General features: G+C 47.1%; 1 protein-coding gene across 1 annotated transcript in view; it reads left to right on the top strand.

Moving 5' to 3' along the window:
• Blmh (bleomycin hydrolase) overlaps positions 1 to 4,007 on the top strand; it is a 39,927-nt gene extending 35,920 nt beyond the window's left edge. The window contains exon 12 of the mRNA XM_075991591.1: positions 3,103 to 4,007. Within this exon, the coding sequence (XP_075847706.1) occupies positions 3,103 to 3,254 (152 nt within the window). The 3' untranslated portion in view covers positions 3,255 to 4,007. The remainder of the gene's footprint in view (positions 1 to 3,102) is intronic.
• The last annotated feature ends 9,078 nt before the right edge of the window (positions 4,008 to 13,085 follow it).

Raw genomic sequence — 13,085 nt, 5'->3', positions numbered from 1 at the left:
AAAAATATGTACTAGTCAGTTAAAAAATAAATGATAATGTTTTGTTGTTTTAATATAGTTTGCAAGGTTTAATTCTCAGACCCCGGCAGGCAATCAGAAACTCAGGTAGGCGCTCCTGTCTGTAAAGCTGCCGATCAGGGCTCTTCACGTGTGAGTCTCAGCACCTGGCTCTGCACCTTTATCCCAGACCCTGCCTGACCTTTCCCCATACAAAACTCAGAAACTTTGCCAGATACTTAGGAATTGCTTATTTTATTTTATTTGCTCAAAGAATATAAATAAGATATTAATGCTTAAGTGAAATTGTATCTCTGAAGTTGACTTTATTATACATTGCATTGTCTGTCTTCCTAAATGTTAACTTTGGGATCCTAATTTGCTGTTCTTATTTGGGCTGGGAACTGAAGTTCAGAGCCCTGCACCCACAATCTGCTGCCGAGTGCACCACAGCACCCTGGGGCTCCAGACTGTGTCAGCCCTCCTGGTTTCAGCCTCACTGATCCTAATCTTGGTAAAACTCTGAGACATGCGGTGTCAACAATTGGAGCTGCCTCGTCTGTTATCTTCCCAGGGTGCAATTACTTGGCAGCTTTCACACTGTGAGGGTGTCGTGGGCCTCGAAGAACTCATATCCTGCAGAGAGAAGCTAATCAAGGCGGTCCTCTTGCAGGGACATGGAAAGGGTGGGCTACAATTGATAGGAGATTTAATTTGTGAGGACTTAATCTGATCTGCTTTTGGAACAAGATCGTGCAGATGTACTTTGTGTCCATTTTCTCGGGGCAGTCTTGGGAGACTCATTTGATTGTGTGCGATAGTATTGTTAGGGCTCAGAGCTTTCTTAACAGAGTCTGCTCCATCCTTTACCTGCTTCACTGCCACAGCTGCTCCAGGACATGCGCAGCTGCACTGTGGTAGGGGACAATGGCTAATGTTTCAGATGGTGCTCTCATCTAGGTCATCTAGCCTGACCTCAAACTTGTAGTAATCCTGCTTCAGCCTCTGAGGTGCTAGGATTGCAGGCATTGGCCAGTGCATGTCTTTGACAAGGTGAATGTGAGTTTCTCAGGAGTGCTCGGATTTGGGTGCACTGATACAGATGTTGGTAATCAGTGTCAGGGCAGATCAGAAGCAGCACAGGCCACGCTCTGTGCTCGCTCCTTACCCACTGTTGGAAGAAGCAGCCCAGCATCAAGAGGGTACTCACCAGGTGAGCAACCCTTGACAAGGCTTGGTTCAGCACCCCTGAGATCACTCATCTGTGTACTTGCCAGTGTGATGCTGGGGAAAGGAACCCAGAGACCATTTCATAGTAACTAGTAAGTGCTTATTAGAACGTTTTCTTATGAGGTGACTAGGTGAGCTTGCTGGTATACATATGTGAGCAAGCTGCATTTTCCTCTATTATCTCCACCCTTATTTTTTGAGGCAGTGTTTCTCACTGAACCGGGAACTTACTGTGACGGCCAGCAAGACTCTGGGATCCACCTCTCTCCATACCCCCGGGTCATGGTTTTAGGAGCTTACCATCATGCATAGTTTTCTATGTGGGTGCTGGTAATCTGAACTTAAATCCTTATGTACAGTAAGCACTTTACCCACTGAGCCATCTCCCCAGCCAATTGAACTCTTTAAACTTAATTTTTAGTATAATAAATAGTAATATAACCCACATAAGCTAACTTTTTAGGTTTATTTATTTCATTTTGTGTGTGAGAGTTTCTCCTGCAGGCATGGGTGTGTTCTGCATATGTATCTGGTGCCCTTGGGGATCAGAAAAATGCATTGGATGCCCTGGAACGGGAGCACAAGTGCTGGTCACCATGTTGGTGCCAGGAATCAAACCTAGGTCCTCAGCAAGAGCGGCAAGTGCTCTAGACCACTGAGCGTCCCTCTAGCCATCCTTAATTACTTCAAAAGTATAAACAGATCTTGAGGCCAAAGAAGTTTGGAAACCGCTTAACTAGAGAACCCTCTTGGTTTTGGGAGTGTGTGTGTGTGTGTATTTGTTTCTATATATCTTTCTGTGTGTTATTTGCTTTGCTTTGTTTTTGAGACAGGGTCTCATGGAGCCCATGCTGACTTTGAGCTCCCTATTTAGCAGAAGATGGCTTTGAAATCTTGATCTTCTTGCCTTCCCTTCCAAAATGCTGCCGTTATAAGAGTGTGCTATCATACTTGACTTTAGAGAACCCTCTTGGAAGAAACATCTGTGTCTTCTCCCTTATTCTTGGTCCTGCGTGGGAATTAATAGCACAAACCCAGATTTACAGAAACAGATAGAGAGGTGGCTAAGTGTCTATAGCAGGTGCCAGCTGCATCTTGTAGCTAGTGGATGCTCTTTCTTGCGAATCCTTTGATGCGTCTGCCGTGCTCCTGTTAGGTACATGTTTTGTATATGCTTGTGCATCCCTCCGTAGCTCATAATCATGCTTTTAACATGTTTTAACACACACTTTAGCAGTCTCTCATTTCCACTTTGTTTTTCATACTGCTGGTGGCTTAGGCGGATTATTTGCCCACAGGAGCTTGCTGGAAGTATGGTCCTGAAGAGGAACTTGTGTGACCTTGTAGAGGCTGAGATTCAGACAATCTCTCTGATGGGAAGAGGCAGGCTGCTAGTATGGGTACCTCTATGCAGCTCCCCATGGAAGGGCCCTGCTGGGGAATGTGGGACACTTGCTGTCTCTGTGTTTGGGCACTACACATTCCCTTTCAGAGAAGCAAGGACTGTGTGATCACTCACTGTCAACTGCAAATGAGTGAGTGAGGGCATGGTGACGTGGCCCATCTACATGCCTGGAGCAGCTTAGCTGGGATACTGGGAGTGTGGGTGAGGTGAGAATGGACCTGCATAGCCATTGGTCCTCTCTGAACCAAATTTCCCTAGTACTGGACATCAGTTGCTCTGAGTCCCCGTTTCGTAGTTGGTAAAAGTACAGCCATGTCTATCCTGTCTGCTTCACGGAATTGCTAGTAAGACTGGGATTCAAATGCGATTGCAGGTTAAAGCTGGAAAACACTTTGGTAAAAGATCTTTCTGCAGGAGGTTCCCTGCTCTTTGCCTGCCCTCTGAACTCATAGGTTCTTCTCTTCTTCCAGGTTACCTATGCATGACTGATGAGTGGTTCTCCGAGTACGTCTACGAGGTGGTGGTGGACAGGAAGCATGTCCCAGAAGAGGTGCTGGCTGTCTTAGAGCAGGAGCCCATTGTCCTGCCGGCATGGGACCCCATGGGGGCTTTGGCTGAGTGAGTGGCACTGCTTCCAGCTCTTTCCTCCTCCCATGGGATCGGATATAGCTGCCAAGGACAGATCCAGGGACTGAAACCAAAGTTACATGGGTGGCTGTTCCCACAGGACACAGGCAGACTCTTGGGTTCCCAGTCTCCTCCAGGAACCTCTTTGGGAAAGATGCTTTATGCTGAAACAAATATTCATAAGAAAAAAAAGAAAAGAAAAAGGGAGAGCACTGTTTGCTCTCCTCATCTCTGCCGGCTCAGGGTCTCTTAGCATTTTAACGAGATGTAATTGTCCTAACTGTCGTGGTCTTTGTGTTTGTAGTAAGAGAATAAGATGAGCCGCCGAGGTGTGCAGAGAACAAACAGACCCGTGCTCCTCGTTTCTAGAGTAGATTGGGGGAGGGTTAGCTAGGATTCGAACTCTCAGCGCTGCATGCTGCCTCACAGGTCATTGTCCTTCCTACACTGTGGTCACTAATTCAACTTTTGCAGGGTTGCTTCATGTGATTCTGATAGCCCGAGAAGGGAAGGTTGATCAGTCTGACATGATTCCTTCCTGTGGGACACAGCTTCGCTTGGGTCAGGTTAAACAGGTTTAGAGAAAACCTTGTGGGGTCAGCTGTGGTCACTGGGGCGCCCCATTGACAGGTTTAACTTGTGTCTCTGCCTTGGGGGTTGGGTGGGGAGAGGAAGTGATGCTCCTTCTTCTGATAACTTGATGGTGCTGAGAAGCTTTTGAATAAAATACTTTGCTAAATGAGAATAAGCCAGCGTGTTTGATCTGTAAACTCTAAGAAGTGTGTATTTAGCTACAAATGGGATCAGCCAATGTTGGAGGTTCATCAAAGTGAAGAACCAGGGTCAAAGCTCAGGGTTTCCTGCAGGATCCAACCCATCCTGGGCCTGCCCACCCTTATCCTCATGGCCTCTGCAGATCTGAGAGCCTGTGTCCCTGCCATCGTCCCACCCAGATCCAGCGTCTCTCTCAGGGTGCGGCCTCTGATGGGTCTGGCCTTAGGGGCTAACGAGCATCGGCAAACAGACTGTATCTGTTTCAGTGAACATTGAGCAGCTCTTCCTGTAGCATTTACATCAGTGTCTGCGTCCCTGATTTTTGTGGCTCCCCAATTGTTCCTAGCCCTAGCAGGGGATGTTGTTTGTCAAATCTGATAAAGACTCAGACCTTAGCCAGTATGTCTACAGCATTCGAGTCATCCTGGTCGCCCCTTCACAGATCTGAAAATTCGGGTCACCTCCAAACTGAGGCCAAGGAAACTGACAGCTACCTTCTCATTTTAACTACATTACCAGAAACCCTGGAGTGCATTTGGGAGTGCTAGGAGAGGTGGAGGGTAATGGCGCTGGCACTGAAGGGCTGAGTCAGGAGGATTGCCAAGAGCTCAAGGTCAGCTGATGAGTTCCAGACCAGGATGGACTAAGACCAAGAGCCTGTTTCAAGCAAAACAAATAAAAATGTTTGAGAAAAACAAAAGCTAGAACTCTGTACTCGGTTAAACTGCCTTTCAAGATTGGGATGAAATAAAGGACATTTTTTCAAAAAAAAAGAAAAGAAAAAGAAAAATTGAGTTTTTCCCCAAAGAAGGAGGTGATCCTTACGTGCATCCTTAAACACATCAGTGAACAGAGAGCACAGCCTGCTAAGCATAGCAGCATCCAGACATCAGACCCGCTGGTCTGACAGAGCTCAAAAGAAAACTAAAACAAGGAAGCCCAGACCAGCTACACAGTAATGCCTGGTCTCAAAACACCCCCCCCCCCAAAAAAGAAAACCCCAAAGTCGTAAAGGTAGCTGGAGAGGCAGGTAACTGGGTTGACTCGTTGAAAGTCTTATCATTTGGGTAGAAGATAAAAGTGTTAATTTTAGGTATTGGTGTGTTAACACAGATGCTAAACTTTGTGGATTCCTGGGATAGACGTAAGGTAGTTCCCAGCCAAGGGCAAACAGAGTAAGAAAACACAGACAGTCCACAGAAGACAGTGCGGGCCCCTGAGATGGCTCTGCTGAGAAGTGCTTGCTGGCCAAGCCTGACGTGAGTGAGTTCGGGCCTCAGGCCCCATGGTGGAAGAAGAGGACCAACTGAAAGTTGTTCTCTGGCCTCCGAATGTTATGTGCATGTCTGTGTTTAACCACACACATCACATAGCCCTACACATGACACACAATAATAAACATGTACTAAACATTTAAAAAGAAGGCAGGATGGGGGGAAAATAGCAAGAAAAGTAGAATATCAAAATAAGGTAGGGTACGTGACCAGGTTTGGTGGTGGCTCCTGACTTGACTCTCAGCACCCAGGAGGTGGAGACCGGAGGGTTTCTGAGTTCAAGGACAGCTGGGGCTATCCAGTGGGATAAAAGAGAAGTGTGCCTAACTCAGGGCATAGTTTATGTAAATGGATTCTATGTTCCTCTAAGAAATATTTAATTGCCGGGCAATGGTGGCGCACGCCTTTAATCCCAGCACTCGGGAGGCAGAGGCAGATCTTTGTGAGTTCGAGACCAGCCTGATCTACAAGAGCTAGTTCCAGGATGGGCTCCAAAACCACAGAGAAACCCTGTCTCGAAAAACCAAAAAAAAAAAAAAAAGAGAGAGAGAGAGAGAGACATGGGTGGCCTTCAATATAAAAATGCATTGCCCAGCATAGCGGTGCCTTGTGAACTGGAAGGCTGTGGAGGAGAAGGACCCAGATTCAAGGCCATCCTCAGCCACAGAGCCGGGTCCAACCAGCCTTTCTCAAAAGCTTTCTCAGGTAGTGTATAAACCAAAACAAGCCTGGTGAAGCCACAAGCCTCAGAAGGAGGGACATTCAGAGTAGCCCATCAGTCCAGCTGCAGTGTGAATGCCTCCCTGGAGTTGGTAACACAGCGGCCCTGGAAAGGTACTGAAGCAGAAACGTCCGTAGACATGGACTCATTGCATGACTTTACCCATTCCCAGAAAACTATGAAGACCTTAAATTACTGTGTTCCTAATAACACCTCAGAATACATGAAAAACTGAAAACTATATGAAAACACAAGTAATCCACATCATAATGGGAGTTTAAGAAACTTCATGATTACCAGAGATTGAACAACGGAAAGCTGGTGAGTATAAAAAGAAACAGCATTCAGTGTGTTTGCTACGAGGATGCTGTGGGGATTCATCTCACAGCTTAAATGTACGTTTTGAGCATGAGTGAGACCTTTTTTTTTTTTTTTTCTGGCACCAAGGATTGAACCTGGGTCCTGCCCTAGCAAATGCTGTTACGGAGCTGTGTTCACAGACCACATGTGAAACTTTTTAAAAATTCAACCCTTATAGCACACACTCCAAGCATAGGACACTTAGGTGAAGAACCAAAATTAGAAGACCATTTGAAGTGTGTTCCCTATCTTTAAAAATTATCTCATGGGGCTGGAGAGGTGGCTCAGAGGTTAAGAGCTGACTGCTCTTCCAGAGGTCCTGAGTTCAATTCCCAGCAACCACATGGTGGCTCACAACCATCTGTAATGAGATCTGGTGCCCTCTTCTGGCATGTAAACATACATGGAAGGAATGTTGTATACATAATAAATAAATAAAATTAACTCATGATCACAGGAAGTTTAACCTGAATTATAATTAGATTAGTTATATAAGTGTATATCAAAAGGGATCAGAAAGGATTAAGCCCAAAGGAAGATACACCAACAGAGGCTAAATGGATTCACAAAGCCCAAAATTCTTTTTAAAGAGTAACAAATCTTTTGTAAGACTCGGCAAGTTTTTAATAAGTAAGTAAAAGGACACTTGACTGTGGCAGCTGATGCCCGTAGGTGCAGATTTGGGGGAGGAAGTAGGGGCAACAGCATCAGGAATTTGTGGTCATCCTTGACTATACGGCAAGTTTGAGACCAGTCTGTGCTACAGGAGACGGCTGGATTCTGAGGGCCATTGGCCAGCCGGTCCAGCAGAAATATCTCAATGAGACTGTCTCCAAAATAGAGGCAGACATCTGCCACCAACCCCTGGCCTCTACGTGCATGGGCAACAGGTGTGTGCTTAACACAATGAACTATCTTATGGCCTAAAGAATTGTTTGTTTTTAAGTCTGGTATAACAATGGAAACAAAGCCATGTAAATTTCACCTACAAACATGGATACAAAAGTCCCCAACCAAATCCAGCCATCCAATAAACAGTAACCTCCCCCAAACAAACTTTTATTAGCTACTTTTTTTTTTCCAAACAAAGACAGGACCCAGATGAGCCCGTGTGCAGGTCCACACCTATATCCCCAGCACTCGGGAGGCTTGTAGCAAGAGGGTTGCTGAGAGTTCAAAGCTAGCCTGGCTAGTGCTGTCATCCCAGCACTCAGGAGGCAGAGGTCAGCAGATCTCTAAGTTCAAGGCTAGCCTGGTTTACATAGTTCCAGGCCTGCCGGGGCTGCGTTGTGAGACTCTATCTCAAATGAACAAACAAACCCAAACAAGATCCGGTAAGTGGAAGAAAAGATTGTTAGCTGTGTCTTCTGGGTGCCAGGAATGGACGATGAGGGCTTGCCCTCCCTAACGCATCAGCACCGGAAGGCAAAATTGGTGACTCTGGACGGCCTGAGAGTCATGCTGACTGTCAGAAACCAAGACCAGATAATGGGACACGTCTTCCCATGTGGTTGCGGGTACCGGCTAGGCATTCTCCTCAAGTGCCTCCTGTGGGAAGGGAGTGCCCCATTGCTCCATGGCTGCAGTTAGTCATTTGTTGATTTTGTTTTTAAAGCGATTCCAGATGAGCCACTCATACTTTGGACAACATGTCCATGACTCTTACACTTTTCATGGAGCTGCCTCCTGCTTCCTGGGGTTGTAGGACACATGAATTGAAATTAGGACATTTGGCTCATGCCCGCCTGCCCTCAGCTTACCCTCCTGTTTATCCCTGAAGGACCCCTTATGCAGAGGTGCAGCAGGAAGTGGGCCCGGTGGACTCTGGTCCTTTCTTTCCAGCTGCCCCATGCCTGCTGCTGAAGGCTAGGACAGCTGAGGCAGGACCGTAGTGACTTCCTTGGACTTGACAGAGTGTTTCCTGAGCATGTGTGAGGCTCTGGGTTCCAACTGCAGCATCTGTCCATCCCCGGGTCTCACCTACAGGGGCCCTTATGGCTCTCCTGACCTAAACACTTGTAAAATCTGCGGAAGTTCTTAACTTCTGCTTGGACATCCTTCAATCACAGGGGCACAAAGCCACACCCAGATCACCTTTCCAAACCCTATGTTGTTACTCACCTGACTCTAGTTTATCTCTTGAACACTCCATTTTCAGTTCAGCCTCCCCACTGTTCTTCCTTCCGGTCTTTGTATGGCTGGCTTCTCGGTATTCAGATGATAGGTAATGTCAAAGGTCATCAAGTCACATCATCTAAGGAGCCAATCCCCCCTACACACACACACACACACACACACACACACACACACACACACACACTTCCCCTGGACACCTGTCACTCTGTAGAGTCTATCTTCATCACAACACTTAAGGCCTTCTGAATTTATTATATATTTGTTGTCTGCTTTCCCCAAAGTCAGTACTTCCTGCCAGCCTCCCAAGGGCAGGAACTGTCCCCCCATCCCACAGTGTATGCACAACCCCTGGCTCCAAGTAACTATCAGAAGCTGAGTGATTGAATGTACCCCACATTCTGACGGCTGTAATTGGTTACAAGTCTGCACAGAGATCTGAGGTCTGCTTCCCTGCAAGCAGCTGGGTGGGGATGAGTTGAACAGGAGTGACTCCATATTAATTCTTAAAGCGCCTGGGACCGCACAATCGAAGTGGCCCGTGCTCAGGGAGAAGAGACAAAGAAGTGAGCAAAACTCTGCCGTTTTCTGCCTTGAGCCCTTCCTATTTCTAGTTAGCACAAACCCAAAGGAAGAGCAGAAAGGATGGCCTGGTGATTCAGCATGGAGACAGTGGAAGCCTAGAGAAGCCATTTATGCTCCCTGAGCCTCCGTTTCCATGTTACCCATATTAAAAAGTTATCTTAAAATTCATTAAGTATGAAAGCTTTGCTTGAATACAAATAACGCTAATTTATTTTTAATAATCCGTCATTTAACCTATATGACAGGAAAAAGGCAGAACATTATGCAAGCATATATCTAGAAGATGTTCAACAAATGGTAGATTTTACTAAAACCTTTACTCCCGCGCTCCTCCAGCATGCCTGCTGTGACACTCGGACTCCCTAGGGGCTTAAGACAAGTCCCTGGTCCCCAGCTAAGTCTGTCACTGAGGTGGGAAACAGGCTGTTGGAAAGAAAGGTGACTCTCGGTGAGGTTTCCACGCAGCACCATGGGGACTGTGGCAGCCTGAAGCTGCAGAGGGGAAGGCATGGCCACTTCTGACCAGAGACACAGACCTCAGGCAGGGGCTGTGGGGAACTCCCCACGTGCACAAGTGGGGGCGGGGGCGTGGGGGAGAAGAGCCCAAGAGAGGAAAGGGGAGGGAGACAGAGACACAGGGAAATGGCCCCTACTCACTGCTGAGCTGAGCCCTGGCCTCCCCTCCTTGTCTCCCTCCCTCTCATACACACACACACATACAGACACACACACACACACACACACACACACACACACCCTGCAGGTAAGGAGGCACTGGCCCATGTGTTGTCTAAGAGGTGGCAAGGGGAGCTGGCAGTTTTCCAGGGCTTGTTCGCTTTTCAAGAAGCTTGAGCCCGGATGCCTTTCTCTCCTCCCCATTTTTCTTATTTATGTATTATTTAAAATAAAGCTGCTTTGAGGGCAGGGCCATGGTACACTGGCAGAAGGCTTGCTTGTTTAGCAGATACAAAACCTGCTTTTCTGGAAAAAAAATTATGAAAGCATTACTGCAATTTTTAAAAAAGATTTATTTTCATTTTATTTCATTTCATTTTTGGTTTTTCGAGACAGGGATTCTTTGTAACAGCCCTAGCTTATTTTCATTTTATGTGTAAGAGTGTTTGCCTCCATGTATGTATCACTACATATATGTTCCTGGTGCCTGCAGAGGACATCAGATCCCCTAGAGCTGGAGTTACAGATGGTTGTGAGCTGCCCTATGGATTCTGGGGACCCCCTGGGTCCTCTGAAACAGCTGGTGTTTTTGACCACTGAGCCATTTCTCTAGCCCCTACTGCTTAATAGTATGAAAAGTGCACAGTGGGCTGGAGAGATGGCTCTGTGGTTAGGAGCACTTCAGGCTCTCCTGGTTGTGTGGGTTCCCGGCATCCATGCCCGGCAGCTCACAACCACCTGCGACTCCACTTCCAGGGAGTCTGACACGCTCTTCTGGCCTCTACGGTGGGCACCTGCCACGTGTGATGTATACTCACCCACCCACCCACACATACATTTATATATATATATATATATATATATATATACACACACATATATATATACACACACATACACATAATATATTTTTTATATATACATAAATTCTTTTTACAAAAAGATACAGCATGATCAGTGAGTTCTCACCTCCAATGTTCATTCTTACCAAAGCCTCAACTGCATCCTAATTTTTCTACTTAGTTTAGTTCTGAGTGAGTGCATTTTATACACACACACACACATCAGTAAATCTTGGGGTACTCCCATGTCAAACTGCTTTAAGTTTTAGCCACTGTATAGGACTTTCTCCTCCCCGCTTTCTCTCTTCTTTCTTGTTTTAGGGCACAGAGTCTCTCTGTGCAGCCCCGTACCTCAGGCTCCTAGACTGGGTTTAAAGGCATGCACCATGGCAGCCCCGGACCCAGGCTGGTTTCCCTTCCAGCCCTAGCAGCTGGTTTTGCTGACCACATCAGCCTCCCATGCAGCTGCCCCATCACTCTTGACAATTCTGTACCCTAGGCACCCGCAGCCTGCAGACAATGGCAGGTGCTGAGATGCAGTAAGAGAAAGAGCTCATAGCTTGTGGGTGACTGGGGCCTCTAGAGACAGAAGTGCTGTCCTCATCTGTACACGCATGGGCAGGGCCCTCCTGGAGCTCTGTGTTTCTGGCTTCTCTACCAAGGTGAAGTAGGAAACCAACTGCCATCAGAACGTGACCCTAACTAGGGGCGCTTACAGGTAGAAGAGGGAATCTAGTAGGATGGCGTAGTGATATTTCATTTGTATTTTAATAAATAAAGCTTACCTGAAGACAAGAACATAAAGCAACCACACTAGTTAGCCTTAGAGGCCAAATGGTGGTGGTACACGCCTTTAATCCCAGCACTAGAGATGAATATAAGGCGGGATGAGACAGGAAATCTCTCTCACTCTGAATCTGAGGATTCGTGAAGGCACGATCACCCATTTTGGGTCTGAGGTAGAGATAAGAGCCAGTGGCTACTTTGCTTTTCTGATGTTCAGGTTGAACCCCAATATCTGTCTCTGGGTTTTTATTATTGGTGCTACAGGATGGGTATAAAAATAAAAAACCTTGGGGGCTGGAGAGATGGCTCAGAGGTTAAGAGCACTGGCTACGCTTTCAGAGGTCATGAGTTCAATTCCCAGCAACCTCGTGGTGGCTCACAACCATCTGTACTGAGATCTGGCGCCCTCCTCTGGCGCGTGGGCATACATGGAGGCAGAATGTTGTATACATAATAAATAAATAAATCTTAAAAAAAATATAAAATAAAAAACCTTAGCTCAGGAGATGGAGAGATGGCTCAGTCAGCAAAGTGCTTGCTAAACAAGTAAGAGAGAACCCAGAGTTCAATCCCCAGAATCTATATTATAAACAAATAAGTAAATAAAGCCGGGTTGAAAAAAAATGCTTGTAACTCCAGTGCTGGGAAGATGGGATCCCTGGAACCTCAGCCAAACAGGGCAGAGAGTCTTGAAAACCTGCGTAGAGCAGTTGAGGAAGACACCGACATCAAACTCTGGCCCCTATTCCACCCCCACATACACAAACAAACCTGGTTCAAAGCTGGGTGGTCCATGTCCAAGACCAGCCCGAGGGAGGCTGCCTCAGCCTGGCAAGGAATTTTCAAAGTCAAGATCAGCCTGGATTCCAGAAGGAGCTATTTCAAAGCCCTGAATGCACGTGCACAAGTGAACACACACACAAATCCTATGTATAAATGCCCTCACACCTTCCATATCAGATGCTCCCACCCACGAACGGCACGTGTCACTCACAGAGACACCAATGTGACAAGGATTTTATTTTGTGATTTCCCAGTTGCTCCTGAGGCTGGGTTAGTTCGTGGTGGAGCGCATGGATAGAGTGGCCGGCAGCAGCGGATCCAGCTTCATCACCATTGGCCCCATGTGGGCTCCTGTGAGGCAGGGCCCCTTCATAGGGAAGCTAGGAGTGGGGACTCAAGGGAGAGGGCAGCCGGGAGGGAGGCACGGGCAAGGGGCAGGAGTGAGGGTGGTGTGGTATTTGGAGGAAGCTCTGTTTCCCAGAAGCTTAAGACTCATAAGGAATGACCAAAAAGAGACAGGAAAAAAGTGACCAAGATAAAGTCCATTCACTAAGTGTTCCCTGCCGCTGTCAGAGCTGTGTCCGGCCCTCCCCCATCTCTCCCCTACACCCTAACATGGTCAGCCCACTAATACTAATGGAGCCTTCCCTGGTACCCCTTCATCTGCCTCCATCTTTATCAGCTGGGTCAGCCTCAGGTGACTGCTGTAGAGATCCCAGGCCTACCATGGTGGACCTCTGAAGCAAGAGATTCCCCGAAAGGGAGGGGTGCTGGTAGCCATTTCCTGGGCCAGAGAAGAAGCCCACAAGGAAGGGAGAAGCCCACAAGGAAGAGAGAAGTCCATGAGGAAGGGAGGAGAAGCCCACAAGGAAGGGAGTGTTTCCGTCTTCTGT

Source organism: Microtus pennsylvanicus, chromosome 11, assembly GCF_037038515.1.
Source record: "Microtus pennsylvanicus isolate mMicPen1 chromosome 11, mMicPen1.hap1, whole genome shotgun sequence".
NCBI lineage: Eukaryota > Metazoa > Chordata > Mammalia > Rodentia > Cricetidae > Microtus > Microtus pennsylvanicus.
The sequence above is the reverse complement of the archived record's forward strand: the minus strand, read 5'-3'. Positions and strand labels throughout refer to the sequence as shown.